The sequence below is a fragment of the Physeter macrocephalus genome, chromosome 19, assembly GCF_002837175.3.
Source record: "Physeter macrocephalus isolate SW-GA chromosome 19, ASM283717v5, whole genome shotgun sequence".
In the NCBI taxonomy this organism is placed as follows: domain Eukaryota; kingdom Metazoa; phylum Chordata; class Mammalia; order Artiodactyla; family Physeteridae; genus Physeter; species Physeter macrocephalus.
The window spans coordinates 69044363-69066342 of record NC_041232.1 but is presented as its reverse complement, the minus strand read 5'-3'; the positions used below and the strand labels follow the sequence as shown (position 1 = coordinate 69066342).

The following is a 21980-nucleotide window of genomic DNA, read 5'->3' as shown; positions in this document are numbered from 1 at the left end:
GGCTCAGCGGCCATGGCTCACGGGCCCAGCCGCTCCGCGGCACGTGGGATCCTCCCGGACCAGGGCACGAACCCGTGTCCCCTGCATCGGCAGGTGGACTCTCAACCACTGCGCCACCAGGGAAGCCCTTGTTTACTTTTTAAAAATCCAATTAAATAGGTTGGATTAGATAGTCATTGATTTTTTTTTATTTTTTTTGGTTATTTACCAGGTTACCAGGTTTATGAGAGTTTCACCTAATGTAACCTTGAAGGCTGAACCTGTTCACTTAAATTGGTTACTCTTATCTGTGGCTTGTTAGACTAACCAGTGGAATTTTATTTTTAAAAAAAACAGAGATTCTGGACCACATTCCACTGACTGAAAGTCCCCTGGGGTAGAGAACCCAGGAATCTGTTTTAAGAAAAGTCTTACTGATGATTCTCGTGATGGGCAGGGTTTTTGAGCCATAGAATTGAATTTCGGGAGATTGCTTTTCTCCACTCCCATCCTGTATCTTCCTTTCCTCTTAAGAGTACAGCAAAAATATTTTATTTCTGTTTGCTTTTGATGCCTTTAATGTGTATCGCAAGATTGACCTTTTTCATTTTTACATGAAAAACTGTTACGTTATTTCAAATAAAAAATAAGATTTCAAATGCATATGTTGTTTCTTCAGAGGCCCTCACAAAGTCTTTCATTGCCTTGGTTATACCCAGTCACCATAGGCACAAACTGTAATACAGATATAAAATAGGGCAGGCAGAGCCATTAAGATCTTATTCACATAAAACCAGTGGTAAGTTACTCATTAGAAGTAAGTTGAGTGATTTCGGGGTTAGCCTTAGTCCTTCAGGCCCCTAGGGGACCCTTGTACAAATTGCTGATTCAGAAAATCATTACTCTGGTGGCTCAAGTGGCACTTTAGTGGCCTTAAAGAGTTATTTGTCACCCCTCCCCAAACAGCTAAGTTACGCCCCGATTATGTTGATTAATTGCACACTCTGTGGAATTAGTGTTATTTTCAATGAAAGATTTTTCCTGCACTGGGAAAAGAAAGCATAAAACTCACGTGTTCTCATTTGATAATGTGTGCACTTCTCCTAAGAGTGACACCGAGGAAGAGGATGATTCTGGCTGTTGTTGATCTAGGGTAGGTGAAATAATCTATAAGGCAGTACTTTCATTTTGCATTGAGAAGGTGATTTTTGGTGTCCCAGAGAGTGGTCACTCAGAATGTTTGCCAGTTCTAATATTTTCATCCATCAGAGGACTCGAGAATGCCTCTTTGACTTACTACGAATTGAGGAGAGGGCAGTGCTACATAGTGAGAAAAAGACAGGTGTAATAATCTTTGTTACCACAATGGAAACCAGTAATACCTCTGGAATACTCCAAGAAGAGGCGGCGGCGTATTGTAAAAACAGGCTTTGGTACAGGAGTTGGTAATTTATGGTCTAGCTTCGTCTCTTAATATCTGTATAACCTCTTTTATTTGTTACAAGAGGGTTACCCTTTCTGAATTTTAGTGACCTCCTCTATAAAAATAGGGGTTGAAATGCCCATCTAAGGAATTCTTAGGATGTTGTTGTCTTAAATAATGTAAGTTAAATTACTTTGCACACTATATAGTGCTTTGCAAATGTGAGGGCTTTAAGGAGAATTGAATATAGATTCTAACCATGTTCAGAATCATCCCCAAATACAGAGTTTTGGTGGTGCCTCGAGGCACTCTTAAGTATATCTGGAATTTTGGTACACCCGCTGCTTTGAAGGCAGTGCAGTGTCTGGATGAGATGGGGTGAATCAATGACAGAAAGCAGCCCAAACTCATAATTTTCTGAGGTCAGAGCTCTAGATCATTACTGAGTGTTCTACTTTGATGATTTAAGAACATCAGTGAAAGTGAGCACTGATGCTAGTCTTTCCTGGGAAAATGGCTTGGCCCCTATTTCCCATCATCCTTTGCTGCAAACTATGTGCCTGGTCACTTCTCCCCCACATTTTCTTTCTGTTCTCAATTTAGGACAAAGGGGATGAAGAGAATTTTCTAGGCTGTGGAATGACTATTTTATCTGCTGGAATTGAGTCGTAGCTCTTTTAGCATGAAATTGATTAAATTTGGATTTTTTAAATGCCTCCTGGTATAGTAAGATTCTGCAGGAGAGAACCAGTGGTCTTCTCTGAATTTTAGAAATCAGGAGAATAACGTCAACTTCTGATTTCTTGTAAACCCAGACTCTCACCTCCAAGGTAGAATCAGGGAAAATTAAAGTTGACTGGCTAGTCAGAACCACGAAGGTGTATCTGCTTGGAAACATCACAACAAGACAAAGATGTTTTTAGGTCAATTAAAATACAATTCAAATGTTAAACTTATTTATTTGATAGAATATTACCAACATATATTAACCCAGTGCATGCTTTGAAATGTTAAGTTTTTTAAAGTAGTAGTTTCTCAGATTCCTCAGGACTTGTGTTAATAGGCAAAAAGATGGGGCAGGTATGTGTATTCAAATAAATTTAGGAAAGATTATATTAAATGAAATTAAATGTCTCCACCGCAAGACTTCTCAGAGGCTTTAACATGCTAGGATACAGTGTATATTTCTGCCTGTCAGGGAGGGATATAGACAGCTTGTAACATTTCCTGGGCCTTTTGATTTGCCTCCCTTTTGTTTTTTGGAGCCTGTTGTCGGGCTACTACTATTCCACAGAAGACACTTGTGAGCGATGTTGTGTTGTCCTATAATTATATTTTTACTTTCACTCTTCTCTGTGCATTGATATGAAGTCATGTTCTTCACATATGGAATGTGTAGAGATGCAGTTTGCTGCCATGTTTTTGTCAATTAGTTGCTTCCAGTTAACGTAGAGATGGTTGCAGTTTATTGTGTGACGTCACAGGTTCTGCTGTACATCATTTGCACAGCTTTAAGGTACCTAGAGACCTTTTAGGAATAAAACACCATGTAAATGTACATTATCACCACCTCTAAGATACTTTCATTAATTTCATATCAAATTCATGAGTGTTTTGAGCTCTGGGATTTGAGTCTTCGGTATTGGGCTTCTCGCTTATTTGTAGATTTTTTTTTTTCAGAGTTTAAATTCCAGCAGCACAGAATAGTGCTAAGAGCCCAGCCATGGGAATCAAACTGGCAGGGTTTGAATCCTGGCTCTGACGCTTACTGCCTTTGTGACCTTGGGCAGTTTTCTGTATATCTCAGTTTTCTCGTCTGTAAAGTGGTGTTTCTATTACGTGCCTCACAGGGTTGTTGTGTAGATTGAATGAATCAATCTATGTAACCCTGGTGGGCAAGAGAGGAAAAGGCAGGCGTGGGAAGGATGAAAGAACTGTAAATTATAACCTCATGTATATTTTTGGAACCACCCTTCCCGTTATTGTTTAATGAAATACTCTTCTCAATATGCCCCCCAAAATTATAGGGTAACCAAAGATGGCTTGGGGCTGGGGACAGGGATGACAGAGATTTATTCTGATTCACACACGGTTGTGATGAGTTCCTTAGTCTGGTAGCAGGGAACAAAAGGCTGGTTCTTCAGTTTCCAGAATGAGGATTTGAAACAGCCTTGCTGGGTATTGTCCTACAGCATCAGATAATTTTTTTATCAAGGCTTTTCGTAGGATAATATGTTTCACTGTACAGGTGCATCTTTTTCAGTGGTGGGTGAAATACCTACCGTTTTTTAAAATTTATTTTTATTTTTTTAAATTTATTTTTGGCTGTGTTGGGTCTTCATTGCTGCACGCGGGCTTTCTCTAGTTGCAGCGAGCGGGGGCTACTCTTTGTTGCGGTGCACGGGTTTCTCATTGCAGTGGCTTCTCTTGTTGCGGAGCATGGGCTCTAGGTGCGTGGGCTTCAGTAGTTATGGCTCACGGGCTCTAGAGCACAGGCTCAGTAGTTGTGGCGCATGGGCTTAGTTGCTCTGCGGCAAGAGGGATCTTCCCCGACCAGGGATCGAACCTGTGTCCCCTGCAGAGGCAGGCAGATTCTTATCCACCGCAGCACCAGGGAAGCCCCCCTACCATTTATATGAAATGTTAAAAGTGGCCTTTTAAGAATGAAAGGCTACAAACCCAAACATGACCTTGTTGTTATCCTACTGGTCAACCACCCGTGGGATCATCTATGTCACAGGTTATCTCCAGAAATAGTATTATGGATAAGTTGTTCTTGCCTGTCTGTCACTCCTTCCAAATGGCTTAGAACTGTCCAGGTGCAGTAATCTACCAAAGGTGATACTTCTTAGATGTATCCCTGTGAGTTAATGAACTTATGAGACCAATTTTTTCCTTCATGTAATATTTTCATTCTCATCCAATTCCCATGGCATTCCCTTACAATAGGATACCATGGATATATTGGAAGAAGAATTAGAAGTCAAATGGAAAATTATGTAAGAATATAAAAGTATTAAATTTAGAATTAATAGACATTTGTTAATCATACTCCCCCTAAATTAAAAAAAAAATTTTTTTTTCCTTATCCTTCGTGGGACAGCAAGATAAAGAACAATTGAATAAATCAGCAAAAGGATTGGTCTTTAAAAATAATTGGAAGCAGCTTATATTTTCTGCTTAGCTTGAGTTTTTCAAGGGCAACAGAAGGAGCAAGTGACTCCTTTACTGATCGCCCATTGGTGCCATTTTTAATAATCAAATTTAAATATAGGTTTTAACAGCTGATGGGTTCAATTTGGACAAAACACGTGTTGACTTTCCTGATTGTTTGCTCACTGTAGATGCCGACTTGTTCTAGAGAAGGGGCTGCGCATTGAGCTCCTTTGTCTCTACAGGATTGATTGACAGATGTTGTGTCTGCTCATTTACAGCGTTTTTCCTGCTTAATTTAAAAAATTGTGACATAGTATTACACGTTCCTTGTATACATCATTTTTGCAGAAGAAAGTTGTTTAGCCAATATGTCGACTTAGTTTATGAAATCCTCTCTTGTAGCTTTCATTCAGCCTTCAGTGTACCCCATTAGGTTAGATTATTCGTTTCATGCACGGCAAATCGCCACCAGCAGCAAAATTTAACATTTGGTCCTTTTAGGTATAAAATGAATCAAATGCTTGACAAGATTTGTTCCTGGTGTATATTTCAGAATCTCCCCCACCCCTTGGTGGGCATACAACAAATGTTACTAACGGGTACTTTTAGTTTTTAAAATATGGACATCAGTACTCCATGCAGTAAAAGACGTGAGCGATTAATGCTACCCTTATGCCTCTTTTGAGTAGTTTTAGCCATGGGGCTTGGCAGTGCCACCATTGTCCTGGTGCCAAAAAATATCCGCAGCGGCTGTCGCATTCTAGTACTGGAGGGTTGTCTCGAAAATTCTGCAGTGAACGCGCCGGGTTTGTTCATCACTGCTATCTCTTTTAAATATTGGAAAAATAGAATCTTGAGCTCTTTCAAAGCTCCGTTGTGATTGTGGGGACGGGGGGAGGTCGGTGGCGAAGGATGGAGGAAAGAAGCTGTCCACGCCAGCCAGTGGGTATAAGTGACAAAAATCCATGCCTGACATAGAGTAAACACACATATTTAGGAGCTTTTGTGTTCGCGAGCACAGATAGTTACTTAAGAATCCTACTCAAACATGTTATCAGCGCTCTCGAGAATTTTATTATCTGAAACAAATGTTCCCGGACATTTTAAGCAGAAGACCGACATCAAGACCATAGCTAATTTTTAATGGACAATTTACACAAAAGATGTATATTTTTTTCCCTTGGAAATGAGGTGTCATTGTAAAATGGCTGCTTTTTGTCATTAGGAAATTAGAGGAGTAGATATGATAGGTTTGAGAAGGTGCTTGGGTTTATCCACAGTCCCTGATCATTTTGCTCCCAAACAGAGGTTTGGGCTCTGAGGACAGATTTATAGTTGAATTTGGGAACAAAAAGATGTAATAAAGTTAAAGGCTTACACTATCAGAATGAAATGTGTTCACTCAGGATCTGTGGAGCGATCTATTTGATGGTAAAAGTGGATGCTACAGATGAAATCTTTACAAGGAGCATAATCCTTAAAAAAAAAAAAAAAAAAGGAAAAAAAAAGTGCACCTCCCAGCCTCCTGCTGGCTGCGCTGCCTCTTTGGTACCTCACAGACTTCGACAGAGTCCTGGACGGATGCCCATTGATGTCATGGAAACACTCAAATTACTGAGAATGATTCATGTCTATGCTGGTCTCTTATCCTCCCCCACACAAACAGGAGTAGATTTTTAACCCTGACAACTTGTAATTTGCAGTGGGTTTATTTTTGTATCTGGATAAATATTTTTTAACAAGCAAAATTAAGATTAAGCAGTCTGTATGTGACACGATAGTAAAGAATGCTGGGGCTTTGCAGCCAAGAGTACTTTGCAGACTCTGTGCAGCATGAACCCATACTCTGATCACCCCTCCCTCCCCACCTCTCCCTTCCTTCCCCCTGTTCTTTCCAGTCCACCTCTCCCTCTCTTCATTGTCCTGCCTTTCCTCTCTCTTCTCTCTCCCATTTATTCTTATTCATGCTCTCTCTCTCTCTGTCTCTCTCTCTCTCTCTCTCACATCCTTACTATTTGCATGGACCCCTTTTACCTTTAAAAGAATGAAAGGAATAGACCTAACTTTTATATATATATATATATATATATATATATATATGAATTGAGACAAATCCTAGTAGGAAAATTCATCTCTCCAGGTCTATGCGCTGGAGTTGAGTTGGGAAATAATGCCAGGTGGTGAAATTCTATAGGGGATAGCTTCAGTAATTTCTTCTAGAGAAAGAAATAGATAGCCTTTCTTCCTTCCAATTTTTGGAAATTACCAAAACAGGACACTAGATGTTCAAATTCCTAGGAAGTCAGAGAAAATTCTACCTCATCTATCTTCTTTCTGTCTGTCTGTCTGCCTTTCTACTGACCTCTACCTGCCTTTCTGTTTGCTAAACAAGTGAATATTATGTCAAAGTGAATCATGTTGTGGTTGTATGGAAGCTTTATAGATGCGAGAGCTTCAGGAAGGACGTACATCATTTGATATCTCATAAAAGGTAGAGGTTTTTTCTGTTAGTAATATTTATGAAGAGAAGTTAAAGACTCTAAGTAGCTTACATCTGACTTACACAGAAGAGTAAATACGTCTTTATGACCATTTATACTTCTGAAACAGGCAAATGCATCTATTCTTTAATGCAAAATCCTCATACAGTGAAAGGTATTCTCTTAGACCTCCCGGGACTGACAGTCCTTGAGATGGTGTCCTGTTTCATTGGAATTGAAACTGATATGGGCATTGATTTTCTACTTTGTACTGAACACTATATGAGGAGTTGGGCAGGGGGAGGTGTTTTCCCAAGTTTGAGATTCACTGAAGTCAGTGGAAAAGGTGATACTGGGGAAGAGGGTTAATGTTAAGGCTCAGGTTTGGCTTTCTTCAAAATCATCTTCCATTTTACATATATAGTGACTTACATACAAGGTATGCCTTTGACCAGATATAAGATTTATCAAAGACACATTCTTTGTGTGGTGTCAGGAAGGCATACTCTAACAGCATTGTCATTGAACTAAAAGATTACAATGAACACTGTTACTTCTAACATTTATCTTAACTTGAGTCGAGGGGGGAAAACTTGGGCATTGTAAACTTCAAAGGATCCATTCAGCCCCTCAAAATACTAGTTTTGAATTTTCCCATTGGAGAAAAGAATAGTATAGTCCTGGGTAAAGAGGACAATGTACCTTAAGCTCTAATCTTGAAGGAAAACAGTATCCTTCAGTCTTGGGTGTGGGGTGAGCTTTGTGTTCTGGGCACGTGGGCGACACTAGCCCTTTTTAATGTCCTGGTATGGATTGTTTTCTGTAAGGACTCTTTACATGTCACTAGGTGTATTCTACTGCTTAGATCTCTTATAATGTGGTTTCATTGTCTTCCTTGCTGATTATTAAGGCTCAGCATACTTTTAAAAGAAACAAATGAGCAGCCTTGATTTTTACCCTTAGATACGGTCAAATAGCATCTGAGCCTTTATCTATCTCTGTAGAGCAGTCTACAGATAAAAATTGGGTTGTTAGAATTGGCACAAGACATTGACGTTCCATTATCCCTTGTTCTACTGGTAGAATCTGAAGCTGGGTTCAGAGTGGGCAATTTTTCAAAAGCCCTCTTTCCCAAATGTAAATTCCATGATCATCTTTATCATGATGGACTTTACTCCTGGGAAAGGGAGTTTAAATAAAAGAGAGAGAGAGAGAGAGAGAGAGAGAGAGAGAGAGAGAGAGTGAGTCCCAGAATTTTGCATAGTTTCTTTGCTTTATTCACCATCTGGAGAGCCCCGATTGATTAGCTTTGGCCTCACCCTTAAGTGTCAATATAATCAATGGGAATGACTAGGCTAGGGTCATTACATAGATAATTTGCCTGCTGTGTAAATAAAAATGAAATTGTTTAAATTTTGTGAGAGAGAAAGAAAGTGGAAATAAGGAATGACAATTTGTTTGTTAGAGAAAGTGGAGGCCATTGGAATGACAGTTTTTGGAAGTGTGGAGCAGTTTGGCTAAGAATAGGAATGAAGGATATTTTTTTCCAGTTTATCATAGCCCGAGTGAGGAAGTGTTATTCCCTGTCTTGCTTGCATACATTGCTAGTAGTGCCTACTTTACGTATGTAAACATCGGGGAAGAGAAGTGGATGTCTGTTACCTGGAGGAGATTTTTTTTTTTTAAGGAAAAACACAATTTACACTTTTTTTGTTGTTTCTCTTGGCAGGTAAAACAGAAAGGGGCTCCTACTCATCTTATGGGAGAGAATCAAATTTACAGGGTTGCCACCAGGTAAGTGAGAATCTCGCTTTGGGAAAGGGTTGAGAGAGAATGAACCTGGTAAATCACTTTGTTTTGTAAATTAGATGATGCGTTTTAGACTGTGGCACTAACGCACTGAAAATCTGCCGATGCCTGTCTCTTTTTAAAAAGTAATGAAATAACACAGAGCGTGGAAGTCATAAACACCTCATCGTATCAGAATTGTATTCACTGGCTTGTTGTTATTTTTTTTAATCCATCAGCCGGTACCAGTGGCACTGTTTGCAAACCAGCGATCTCGGGTAAAGTGGTTCTATCAAAGGAGTTTATTTGCAATTAAGAACTTAAGAATTTCTTACACTGGAAATGCTTCGTGCAGCCATGTGTCAGATCCTGGGTTCGGGTGGCTACTGCCCTAAATTATAGTTTTCATAGGGGCTGTAGGATGTTGTGTGAAAACAGGGTTGTATTGAGGGATAAAAATGTCTGTGAAAATATGATTTGTTGTCCCTTTTTGTTTCTGAATTGTTTTTGGCTGGAAGTCAAGGCCAGCAGGCTAACAGCAAAGCCGTCTCAAGGGAAGCATGCATGAGCTAGAAAAATAAGAGTACTTTAATTAAATAATAAAATGCCAGTGTCATACAAAGGTATAGCGTGTGTGTGTGTGTGTGAGTGTGTGTGTGTGTGTGTGTGTGTGTGTGTGTGTGTGTGTCTGGGCACTCTGCATTTGCATACTTTCAACTCTCCAGAGAAAGCCCAGTTCTAAAAATACTATCCATAGCCCAAAGTGTAAGCTTTGTTTCAAGACAATTGAGTTTTTATAGACGCTTTCTTTTTAATTTCAGTATCGGTACTAATCACATGTTTCAAATCTTTTTTTTTTTTTTTCCTCTAAAGATTTAGACTTTCTTTTTCTAAGGGCATGGGTTTCTTACTTTGGAAAACTCTTGATAGAATGTAGTCATCCTCTTTCAGATTCAAAGCTTTCTCGTGTTTTATTATTCACCCAAACAGAAATGTACCTTCTTTTTGTGCTGGGAAGGGAATGCTTGCTCTCCTGAACCCTCTCACCCTCCCGTTTTCTTTAATGATATGGAAAAAAAATCCACTCTGATTTTTTTTAGAACAACCTGTTTCATGGATCCTGGAAAACGTAAGCAAACAGTTTGAGTCATTAAATAGAGCCTGCTCGAGAAGGTTTCCTTTAGGTATCAGTCAGGGATCATGAAAGGTGGAATTCTGGTGGAGTGGTGGTGTTTTGTTTTGGTTTGGTTTTTTCTGGATAGATTTGCATTTTTAAAGTTTACTTCTTTGGCCCAGCCATCCATTCAGTCATATTCGGCATCTGAAAGATTTGTTGTGATGAGGTGAACGGTGCTGGGTTAAGAGCTCCTGCTGCACAAGCTGCAGAGCACAGTTTATGGCAGTTTGTTTGGAAAGAATTCCGCAGGAAAGAAATTTACAGCCATTCCAGCACAACGGAAACATCTTTGGAATGTGAGTGCAAATGTGCGGGGTAGATAGCTCGGCAGCGAGCCTCCTAGCGCTGAGTGTCTCTCTGGTGTAAAGCTCTCAATTCCTGCTGAAGAGCCTGTTCCTGTGTATCTGGTTTCTCAGGGTCAAGGCAGAGGCCGTTTGAGTTTTGGGGGAGAAGAAAGTTGACAACATCCTTCCTGTTCGCTGATGGTCATGGCAGAGGTCTCTGTTTTCGACGGGCCTCTTTTTCTGGTCAATGAGAGAATAGGCTTCCTCGCCCCTGTATCCTTTCTTCCTAATAGGAATTGGCGTGATTCCTCCCAGACACAAAGATTTCCTCTGCTGAGTAAGCGCGAGGCCCCTTAACTTGTGAAAGCATCATCCAGACCGCGTGAGTCTGTCAGTGTATGTGCTGGGACACAGACCCTCCCTCGGTTTGTGGGCAACACTTCCCTCGGGTGAGACTGAAGTTAATTTTTTTGGCAGACACAAGGTGAGAAGTGGAAAGGGGCAGAGGGTGGACTAGAGGTGGACGGACTGGCGTGTGATGGCTGAATGTCTGGGCCTGGGGAATGTCTCCTTTTGAGACATTTGCGTCCAGGAAAATTCTGTTGTATACGGGAGTACGGCTGCATCCGCTTTTCTTAAAAAGTCTTCATAATAGAGCCGTGGAGTGTGGAGATTCTTTCATCCTTATTTCTGCTTCATGATTGTGAGTCTTGCAAGGACCGACTCTCTCTTTGCCTAGCCTGGGCTCAGCAGTGTCCATAAACGGTGTGATCACTTAAGGAGAAAAGCAAAGAGCACAATTTTGGAAATTCCCTGATTGAGGAAATCGGGGCTGGAGAGGAAAAGGGTACACATTTTGAATTTCTGCTTTCGGTGAAATCTGAGACTAGAACAGACCCTAGTGGTATCTTGCAGTGAGTGAGTGAGTTTCTCTTGTGCCGAATTGTTTTTTGAATCCCTGTCTCCAACACCAGCTATGCAAACCCAAAAGAAAGGCAGAGTCTCGGTGTCTTGGGCTTCGAGTCTAAATAGCAGATCACAGCTGAACCGATTCCCCACTGTGTGGCAAGGTGAGTGACTCGTGGAGAGGCAGCTTTTTGTTTTCTCGTGTTTACTACCTTATAGAGATGCTGGATGGAAGTCCTTTAGATGCTGAACCCTGAGGAGCTCCAAAAACTGCTTTATCGTATTATAGCGGTGTATCCTGCGGACTTCCCGGGATGAGCACTGTTACGTATGAACGTGCTTCTTACAGTTCCAATAGCCTTTTGTTTGGTGCAGAGAAATAGTGATGGTAAGCAACAGGTAGCCAAATGCTGTCCTGGAGAAATAAATTATTATTTTGAAATGTTTGTTGTTTCAGGATGCATCAGGTTAAAAATATATATATCCGTCATGTGTCTCTTGAGGATGTACCACTAATAGTGATAGACATGGGACTTTTTAAAAGTGGGTGTCTTAGCTGAGAAACAAAAGCCGGCAGGTTCTTTATTAGCGATTAAATTGTCTTCATTAAAAATTGTAATGGGATAATATGAATTCATTAATGCACTTCCATATAAAATTATCAGAAATGAACTCGGTGACTTTTTCAGCCTTTTGAAATTGTATAGAAAATAAAACCCATAGAAACCAAAGTGGCCAAACGGACTTTTTTTAGTTCTCACTAAATATGGCAAAACTAATTTAAATCAAATTGGAGTACGGAAATCACACCCAGGCTTGAAATGTTCTTGCCAAATTGCAACCTCATACTACTTTTTTTTTTTTTACTGGCAGGGAAAATAAAATTTATAATGGAAAGTCTGACAGAAATGAAAATGAGCGGAAATAAAGTTTTTCGCAGGATAGTCCAATCTTAATACGATAACCAATAGCTAATACCTAACGGGGGTCACTGTCCATGTCAAAAGGAAAAAAATGTCATTTACTTTTGGCCTCTTTTGCTGCTTTGAATAGGATGTTTGGTGACTGCAAACTTTTTTTGTCTTTTTAAATCTTCCCCGAAATCTACTGTTTTTGAATGAGGTGGTGATGTCAACACAAATGCTTGGTATTAAGGCAGAAGTTTTCCCCTTAAATGGAAGTTGAGTATTGATTATCAGGAAGTGTTTGTCTTTTCTTTCTGGGAGATAGCTCAAGTCTAAAGCAATGGTTTCTTTATTAGTATCTCCTGGGCAAGGTTTTTTTCGTGTGTGTGTGTGTGTGTGTGTGTGTGTGTGTGTGTAATATGTGGAGAGCTGGGCCCTACCTGAGACCAATTAAAATCGCATCTTATGAGTTGGGCCTTTGCGTTTCTGACAACTCCCCAAGTGATTCTAATGTGCAGCTAGGTTTGATGATTTCCTAGGATGTTCTATAGGAATCTACTCTATTTAAAGACTTGTGTTCAAAATCTAGTGTTGCCACTGACCTTGAAAAAGCTTTTAGATTTCTTGCCTTAATTTGATGATTCGAGACATGGGAATATATTGCATATGTACTTCATTTAAAAGGCAGTGAAAATTAGTGATATTCTGAAAATCAGTAAGATGCCTCAAAATCTTTATACAAAACCCCACAACTGAATATCCCAGCCCATATCTTGTTTTCTCTAGTGAAGTCTAAGGCTCTAACCTTATCCACATTCTTTTTCTTTCTCAGCAAGTAATCAAATAGGACTATGCTGATAAAGTTATTTGATGTTTAGATCTTAAAACTGACGGGATTTAAGAATTAGGCCTAATCTCAGATACCTTTGTTAAACTGCAGAAACTTTGCCGCTGTAGCGGACATGTAAAGATCTTCTCTGTATGTGACTTAGTGTGCTCACAAACCAAGTTGTTTTGGATTCATTGAAATTAATCCTATCTAGCTGGTTCTGAAATGAATTACACATTTAAGAATGGATTTTTTTCTTTTAATTCTTTTTATTTTTGATACAAAAAGAATTACAAATTCCTTAATTCTAAAACTTTTGGACCCTTCCAGTGTTTCTTATCTGAAGTCAAAATAGGAAGGATATACGCAAAAAAGCTGTGAAGTGCTTTGTCTCTTCTTATGAAAATGGCTATTTAGGTCTTGTGGAAGCAGAATACATCTTGGTTTTTAACGTGGCGTTATGGTTAAATGTTTGTTTATAGTGTGCCGTCATTCACACCCGGTCCTACGTAACCTTCCTCGGAACCTCTTCCTTCCATGTATTTGCCTTAGCGCTCTGCTTTGCCTTCATGGTGCTTTTTGAATGTGCCATTATTGATGTTTGTTGAATGCCGGTCTCCACCCAGAATCTGTAAACTCCCGCAGGCAGGGGCCAGGTCAGCTCTATCTTGCCCTATATGAATTCTGCAGGGTGAGGATTGTGATGACCTGAGGCTTATTTTCCCCAGCATCACCTTTAGGAATCATTTTGAGAGAGTGAAGGCTGAACAGCAGTGTGTAAGAACCATACAGTGAGCAGCGTTTTCCTGTCTCCGAAAACCAGAAATCATACCCTCTTAAAGAAAGTCCTTTTGGAAGCCCTTCCTTCGAAAGTGCAGTGCAGACCCTGGAATGACGTAGAGGTCAGATCCTGGAGAGTCACTCGTCACTGACTTTCTTGGCGTTGAGTACTAGGTGGCCTCACTGTTCTAGGTCTGAAGGTTCCCAAAGGAGGGAATTGGAGATGTTCTTGGTTTCCTTCTGGTGGGTGCGTTATTGGAACCAAAGGTCAGACTCCAGGCCTGTCGTTTTTGAATTTGCTGGTGTGGACGGTGGGACAGAACATTTTAAATCAACGATGGTGTCAGAAATCACAGGGACCAAATCTGCAGGGTGATGCCATCGGGACTCTGCCCCCAGGCACCGGTTTTCGGTCAGCAGTTCCTTTGTTTTGGGGGCATTGCTATGGGTATGCCCCTCTCCCGACAGCCACCCAACACACACCAAAGGGGAGAATGGAGCCATTTTTTCACTGTGTTGATTAACAAATATTTTTTGGCCCTCAAGTGAAGTGTTAGGTATAAGGGGGAAAAACAAAGGAAAGGTCTTATATACCCTCCCTTCAATCCCCACCAGCAGCTTTCTGGACGTTAAGGGGGAGAATCAAGCGCCATTTATTTAATTCACAAAATTTTCTTTAATCTTATATCGTATAAAATTTCAAAAACTCAGAGGAGTTGAAAAAAATAATGCAATGAAGTGCCACTTAAACAGTTGTTAATATTTGTTATATTTGCCTTGTGTGTGTGTATGTGTAAGTATATATATTTTTCAGTGCACCGTTTTTAAGTGGCAGATTGAATAAGATTTCACCCCTAGATTTTTCATCATGTGTCTGAAAATTAAGAACACTCGGTTATTTAACTAAAATACTGTTATCACCCCTAAAGAAATTAACAGTAGTTTCCTAATCTAATACCCAATCCAGATTAAAATTTCTTCATCTGTCCCCATGAAGATGTCTTTCCTAGCTCCTTTTCCTCCCAGGCATTGAATTTATGCGTTGTATTTTGCTTCTGTGTCTCTTTAGAATTTCTTTTAAACTAGAACAGGTCCTGTAATTTTCAAAAACGTGATATTTACCTTGAAGAGAGCAGGCCAGTTGTCTTGAAAAGTATGTCCCCTACTTGAACTGTTGGATTATTTATTTGTGGTGCTGTTTAATTTGTTAATCTATCACTTGTCTTGCCTACAAATCGAAAATTAGGCTTGAAAGGCTGATTCAGACGGAAGTTAAACATTTTGGCCCGAGTATCTCATAGATAATGCTATGTGCTTCATACTGCATTTCATCTGGAGGCGTATAATGTCAAGATATGTTGCTATTGGTAACACTGACTTTAACCACTTGGTGGAGACCCCCAGGTCGGTCCATTGTAAAGAAACCTTTTCCCCTTTGTAATTAGCAAACAATCTTTTTTTCTTTTTTAACATCTTTATTGGAATATAATTGCTTTACAATGGTGTGTTAGTTTCTGCTTTATAACAAAGTGAATCAGCTATACATATACATATATCCCCATGTCTCCTCCCCCTTGCCTCTTCCTCCCACCCTCCCTATCCCACCCCTCTAGGTGGTCACAAAGCACTGAGCTGATCTCCCTGTGCTATGCGGCTGCTTCCCACTAGCTATTTTACATTTGGTAGTATTTATGAGGTAAGCTGGGACGAAGTGAGCAAACAATCTTTGTGTTTATACTTTAGCACTGGGCCTAGATCACTGTTCACCAACAATTTTTGACCTGATGGTTTTAGCACGCATTGATGACACTTGCCTGAACCCAGAGGGTTTTGAACTAGTGATTTTTTAAAAACTCCGTCATTCCTTCTACATTTATAGCTGACATTCTTCTTTAAGGAGCTTTATTTCATTGTTCATTTCAGTGCTGTCAATTTCAGTGTTCATACATATACAAGTATAATGTTAATAATCCTTGTATTAAATATGGTTCCTTACCTGGAGGAGACTGGAAGTATTAAAGCATCCTTCAGATTTCTTAAGGTATAGCTTATGGCTCAGGCTAATGGTCAGAAATGCTTTAATTGCAGGAGGAAAGATGTGATCATAGGCTATGTTTCCTTGTACACAAACTCTAGTATTCTTTTGCGGAAATTTGGCACCTTGTGACAATCTCTGTACCCCCAGCTATTAGACTAATCTTTGTATAAGCACCAAGGTTTTTCTCAAATTCTCAGATTGCTCCTCTGTACTGTAGTAATTGTTCTTAAAGATCTCGCAAGGTTGACCATCGGTGGCTGACCGACTGAGTCAGGTGGGTTGCTGTGATGCCTGATGAAGTAGCTCTATCAAGGATCACTGAGATAGTGGATCCCTACGTCCACTCACAACCCAGACATGGCTGATGAGTGAATTGCTAAACCTTAGTCTGGGCTCAATCTAGAGGAAGCTGGGGGGACTAATATTAGGTGCCAGTAAAAACCCCTGGGGTGATTATTATTATCTTCATTTAAGACTTAAGAAAATGATGCTCAGAGAGGTTAAGCAAGCAGACCCAAGATCCCACCCTAACTAAGTTTCAGAGCCAGGCTTGGGACTTTAAAATGCCTGGTTTTAAAGCCAGTGCCTTGCCAACTTGGGTTCCCTGAGGCCCGAGCTCATGGTGAGGTTTCTAAACTCAGAGGTGGGTCTGTATGAGAGCCCATCTGGAAAACCACTTTTGGTAGATTCCAGGCCCACTGGAGAATCTGGGTCTAACACATTGCTTAGAATGCAGTAGCTTCTCAGGGTAAGCTGGAACCCTGAACTCGGTTGGGAGGGCGGAGAGGAGGGCAGGCCACACGGCTCCTTACAGCCCAGCCTGTTTTTTTTCTTTTTTTTTTTTTTTTAATACACCACATGTGCCTATATGAATAATCTATTCTGTAACATCTTCAGAATTAGCATGTGCAATTTCATTAAAACCAATGAAGATTTCCTGTGACAGGGCTGGGGTAGAATATATGCCAATTCACATTTTAGCAACAGCATGAGCACTTGCTTAAAAACGTATGGATTATATTTGGGCCTTCCTTTTTGTGCGATGCAGGCAGAATATGGTTTGCAATTACACAAATTTGGATTCCTCATAGATCAAATTATTGTTCCCCAAATACAAGAACTACATAGAAAGTTCTAAAACAATACTTTTAGCAGGCTTTTAAATGTGACCCAATAATTTTTTTGATTATGACATTTAACTCACTTTGTCGTATATAAAATGACACATATGTGTTAGAAGTATAGGCAAGTTTTCTAAACAGTTCAGGACAGGTAGCACATAAAAAACCTTTGACATTGCTTTGAGATGATTTATGAGACACCAAAAACATGGTGTCCTCATATCCTAAATGAAATTTCACCAGACTATTCGGATTAACTTATCTTTTCTTATGAAGAGTATTGAGGGGTTTTTAATAACCACTAGCAATTAGGACTACAGTTCATCTTTATACTTTTGACACGTAAAGAGAAAAGGGAAAATCAGTTAATGACTAAACAAACAATTGACTTAATTGTTTTTGAGCAATTGAGGTGTACTTGGTAAAATTTAATGCTGAAATATATCTACCCATCCTGTAGAAGTCACTATAGCCCTATAGCTTCTTTGCATAAAAAAGACAGTAGACTCACAGTTCAGCATGAGAAGAATGCTGAATTTCACTTTTCAGTATGAAATGGCAGAAACATTTATTCCTCTGTGTGTGATCATGCTTGAAATGGTTCCATCAATAGGAAATGTCTCCAGAAACTCTTAAAACTGAAACCCCAAGTTAAAATAGTGGGAATACTGCAAGTTACCGACAAAACCCCATAATCTTTTTAGAAGTAAATATTTAAGAAAGGAACAGATATTGAGTCTGCTGCTGTGCCTGATAGTGGTAACCTGCTTAGAATTGAAGAACCCCATCCTTTGAAAAATTGTGTGTGTGTGTGTTCTCAATGTTTATGTGGATTTCTTTACAGATGCTTTCACTCAGAGATAAACTAAACTGAGCTTCCTAAAGCAAGTACCTTTTATGTTCTTTGTGTTATTTGTTATCTAACAGAAGTAATTTCTTGGGAGAAGAAAACCGGCACTTATGAAGTCAAATTTTGGTGGGATAGCATCTTTAGACTAGCACTTCCCTAGATTTGGTTGAATAGAATATATTATCACAATATATTAACATTCTTATGGTCCTTAAGGAAATCTATATATCCCTTCATTCCATTAACCCATCCCTTCAAAAGACCTCTTCTGGTGAAGGCTTTCTATGACTTTTTAAAAAATACCAAATATATCTTATTTTTAACCCACCTCAAAGTCACGTTTACGTGAATTTGGGATGAGAATTCAGTGATAAGAAAGCAATTAAGGAAGAATATCCCTGAGGTTTTTCAAGCAGTGACCATCCTCCAGAGCTGTAGACGTAGGGGTCTCTGTGTCGGGGTTTGCCCATGCATGCACACAGAATAATCCGAGCTCATTTGTGCCACGATAATGAACAGCAGGGCACTGAATCTTTTCAGTTTTATTGGTATTGTATACGGTAAGTTATTAAATTTCATCTCTGTAATACACCTGCAGTAAAATAACAAAACATCGCTGCACTTAAGGAACATGTGTGTGGTACAATGCCCTCCCCCATCATTTCACCGCCCCCCCCCCAAACAGCTGCTTACAGATTTCAAGATCCATTGTATATATTCCCTTGAGCCCACCTCTAATAATCGAGACGCATCTGCCATTGCAGTATTATAGGCATATGTAGTTTTATTGAAAACTATACCTGTAAAAAATTAAATAACTCCTACCTCAGTTAAATTGGCAAGATACCTTTTGCATATTGCAGACCTCCTGAGACCCAGCAAGTTCATTTTATTCTTATATTACAAATCACTAAATATGTTATTTTTATTTAGCTAAGTAGCTAGTTCTCATACTCTGATGATAAGTTTCTTTCATTTTTTTCTTACTTTTGTTTTCCTTCTCCCTTCATCTTTACATATAAAAAAAAAGTACCACATAAGCTACAGGAAGGAAACATTGAGTCTGGCTACCATCAACACGGTATAAATAAAGTCAAAGGGAAAGGATCCTAAAATGTACCTCTAATTCTGAAGTGATTATTAAATAAAAATAAAGGTTACAAAATCGCGATAAAAACCTTAACTCATTTTGTGGCTTAATAAAGATTTTTACAAGCCTCTCTGAGATCCGCTTGATCATCCTAATAGCAGAGTAGGAAATAATATGAAGAGGGAATGAGTTAGTAGGTCATACAAGTCTTACATACGTAGATTCCTATTGGAGTAAATCCCTTACCTTAACATGTATATTTTGTTGAAGATTGGGTCAGTAATGATGCCTATAAAATAATTTTTATCCAAACAGAAATAATAGTAAAATATTCACTGAAATAAACTAAGCATAACCTTATTCCCACTTAAGGTATGTAGGGTGTCAATATATATTACATGGTTATATAATAGTGAGTATGAATAGTTATTCATCGTGAGTTAAGCGTGCTACTCTTACAGTGAATATCTAAGAAGAAACGTTTATAAATCTGCTTCATATAATCATGGAAAAATCTAAAGACAACATGCCGACTCTATGAATAGGAAGAAAACTATATACCCTTTTGGGAGAATATGAAGGTCACTCATTACATGGTATCATAGAAGGAATGTTTTGTGCTCTTCAAAAGGACTGTATGTGAAAGGAACAGAGGGAATGAGGGCTGGGTCCCTGACCCAAAGCAAGTTTAGACTCAGAATCTAATATCCTCTCATGACAGTTGAAAGGTAGATGGTTTCACAGGGCGAAGTTAGAGAAAAATGTTAGTGATAGTTGCCATAGAGAAGAGAGAAAATCAAGTATAGTATTATTGATCACCAGTCCAGATCAAAAATAGTTGCATGTTTCAATGATGAATTTTCTTTTTTTGATAAGAATATTGCTTAAATCCAGTGGTTATGTGGTTCCATTGGGGGCTGCCTGGACCTATGAGATTTTGTGCAGTCTGTGATCCGCTAGGATAGTCTCTGCACCTCTTCTGTTCCACGGGATTCAAAGCCTAGTGTGGGCACAAGCCTGACTCCTAGAGTCTTAGGGTCATTGCTTACAATTGAGTTCTAAAACCCCCAAGAGAATCAGAATTCAAGATCTTAGAAGTATTTCTACTTTGTACGTGCTTTTAGTAGAAGAATGCATTATAAATTCGAAACAAACTTTTCACACACAACTCAAGCACAAGTTGGGGAATACAACTTAACTCAGGCTCTATCACTCCTTTGAAGTCCCCATCAACTCAACTTCTTCTTCCTTGGATGTGATTCACTCCTTTGGAAAGATCTATTACCAGGACTTTTGAACTGTGAAGTCTGTCTGTCACCCTGAGCTCTGCAATTCGGAACTGTCATGTGTAGAGTGACTGGTACGACATGACATCAGTGGTGGTGAAAGATTTGCTACGGACAGTGACATGTGACAAAGAAGAATGTCAACAGCTGCTACTACTGACGTTGCCCCTCAAGGAGTCTTTCTGCATCTCTGCCATTTAACTGTCTCAGCCAACGAGTCACTAATATGGACCACTTTCTCTCAGTCTTACTCCCACTTAGCTACCAAGTGAGATTTGCTTGAAGATGTTTTCAGAGTGCAAATTCTGGGTGCCATTTTGGCAATGGAAAGAATATTTAAGTTTGGTGTTTCGTGTGTCGGGAAAGGGATTATCCTTTGCTTTATTTCTAGGAGAACTTCTGCTCTATTCCCTATGGCAGGAAACACATCCACTGTGTCATTCGTGGACTCCAGACTGTCTCCGTTTCCTACTTCATTACGAAGCAGATTTTCATTTCACCATACCCTAGGTAACTGTACTACCCCCTCAAATTTCATAGTGTGCCTGCAGAACTACTCACAGAACCAAGACTGGAGGCTCCTTTGGAGTCCATCCACTATGTCCCCTTAGTTACCTGGCGCAAATCATTTGATCAGGGCTCTAGATACTTACACGTATTGTTCTAGAAATAGAATGCAGACATCCTAGGTCAGCTCTGTAGAACCTCAGTGAGTAGGTGGAACGTACCAGAACATTCAACAATACTATATTCCACCACACCTTCAGCTGGGTGTTTAATAAATATTTATCATGAAATAGAAGCCCCCCCCCCTCCAAGGTCATGATATCACTGTCTTGGGAGAGGGCTTGAGCTAATAATGGCGTAGTCACCTCATTTGAGGCTCTAACACATAACTTTTCACATTGACGTTCTCACATCTATCCCGATATATTTTTCAAGGGGCTAGAGTAAAATCTGGCAGTTACCGATGAGATAATTCACTTCAGGTATATTGTGCTTTTGACCTTGAATTTTATTGATTGAACTTCCTCTCAGGATTAGTCTTTCCATCTGTGTCTGTTGGCTTGGTGACTGTCCCCCAGCCACCGTCCTAGATTATCCTGTCTCCCCCACCCCATAAGCCCTCCGTTTTCAGATTTGGTCGGTTCTGCTTCCTAGAGCAATAAACCTGCTCCGTCCCCCGCACCCCCGTCAGCACTGTTGCTGCCTCCACCCTTCCGCTTCCCTCCACCGCCACCTTCACACTCTCACAAGGCTGCTGGAGTGATTGTCTCCCCAAATCTCCAGTGCCGTTATGCCCTTGCTTAGCATCCCTCCGTGGCTTCGGGGACCCAGCCTCAGCGTCCTGAACGGGACTCAGAGAGCCTGGCCCCTGCCTTGGCCTTCAGCCTTGGCCTTCACACTCAGCACTCACCTCTCGTGTTCCAGCCATACTGAGCTGCTCGCGGTTCCCTTGAGGGCTCTTTCACGGTCCTCTCTGTCTTTACAAGGGCCCTTCCGCTGGCCTGGAATAGCTTCCTCCTGCCTCGCCTTCTCCCCTCCTTATATTCCTTCACCAGATAACTTACACTCTGGGTGCAGGATCCAGCTCATGCATTGTTACATCCAGGCCAGAAGGAGGTGGCCCTCCTCGGCGCTCGGGTAGCCTCTGCCGCACTGCGCTCTCCCAACACTTGTCAGCCTCTCTACGGGCAGAGAGGGCCAAGGACTAGGCCTGTACGCTCTCCCGAATGCGTCACAGGGGACACTCTGTTTGCTTGAGAGTCAGTGGACGGATGAGTAAGCGAATAAATGAACCAACAACAATAACAAGTTATATAACTTGTGACCCCAGTGGGGTATAGGAACTCTTTTTTTTTTTTTTTTTTTTTTTTTTTTTTTTTTT

The 21980-nt window shown here is 40.1% G+C and overlaps 1 protein-coding gene across 20 annotated transcripts in view; it reads left to right on the top strand.

Moving 5' to 3' along the window:
* The window catches only part of TCF4 (transcription factor 4), a 363640-nt gene that overhangs the window by 174429 nt on the left and 167231 nt on the right, over window positions 1-21980 (top strand). For 17 of the 20 annotated variants that reach the window (XM_007124266.4, XM_007124275.4, XM_007124267.4 and 14 more), the window contains one exon: window positions 8768-8832. In XM_007124266.4, the coding sequence (XP_007124328.1) occupies window positions 8768-8832 (65 nt within the window). Of the gene's footprint in view, window positions 1-8767; window positions 8833-10606; window positions 10772-11261; window positions 11358-21980 lie in introns of those variants that run through there. The other 3 variants (XM_007124279.4, XM_007124286.4, XM_007124281.4) reach the window with 3 other exon arrangements.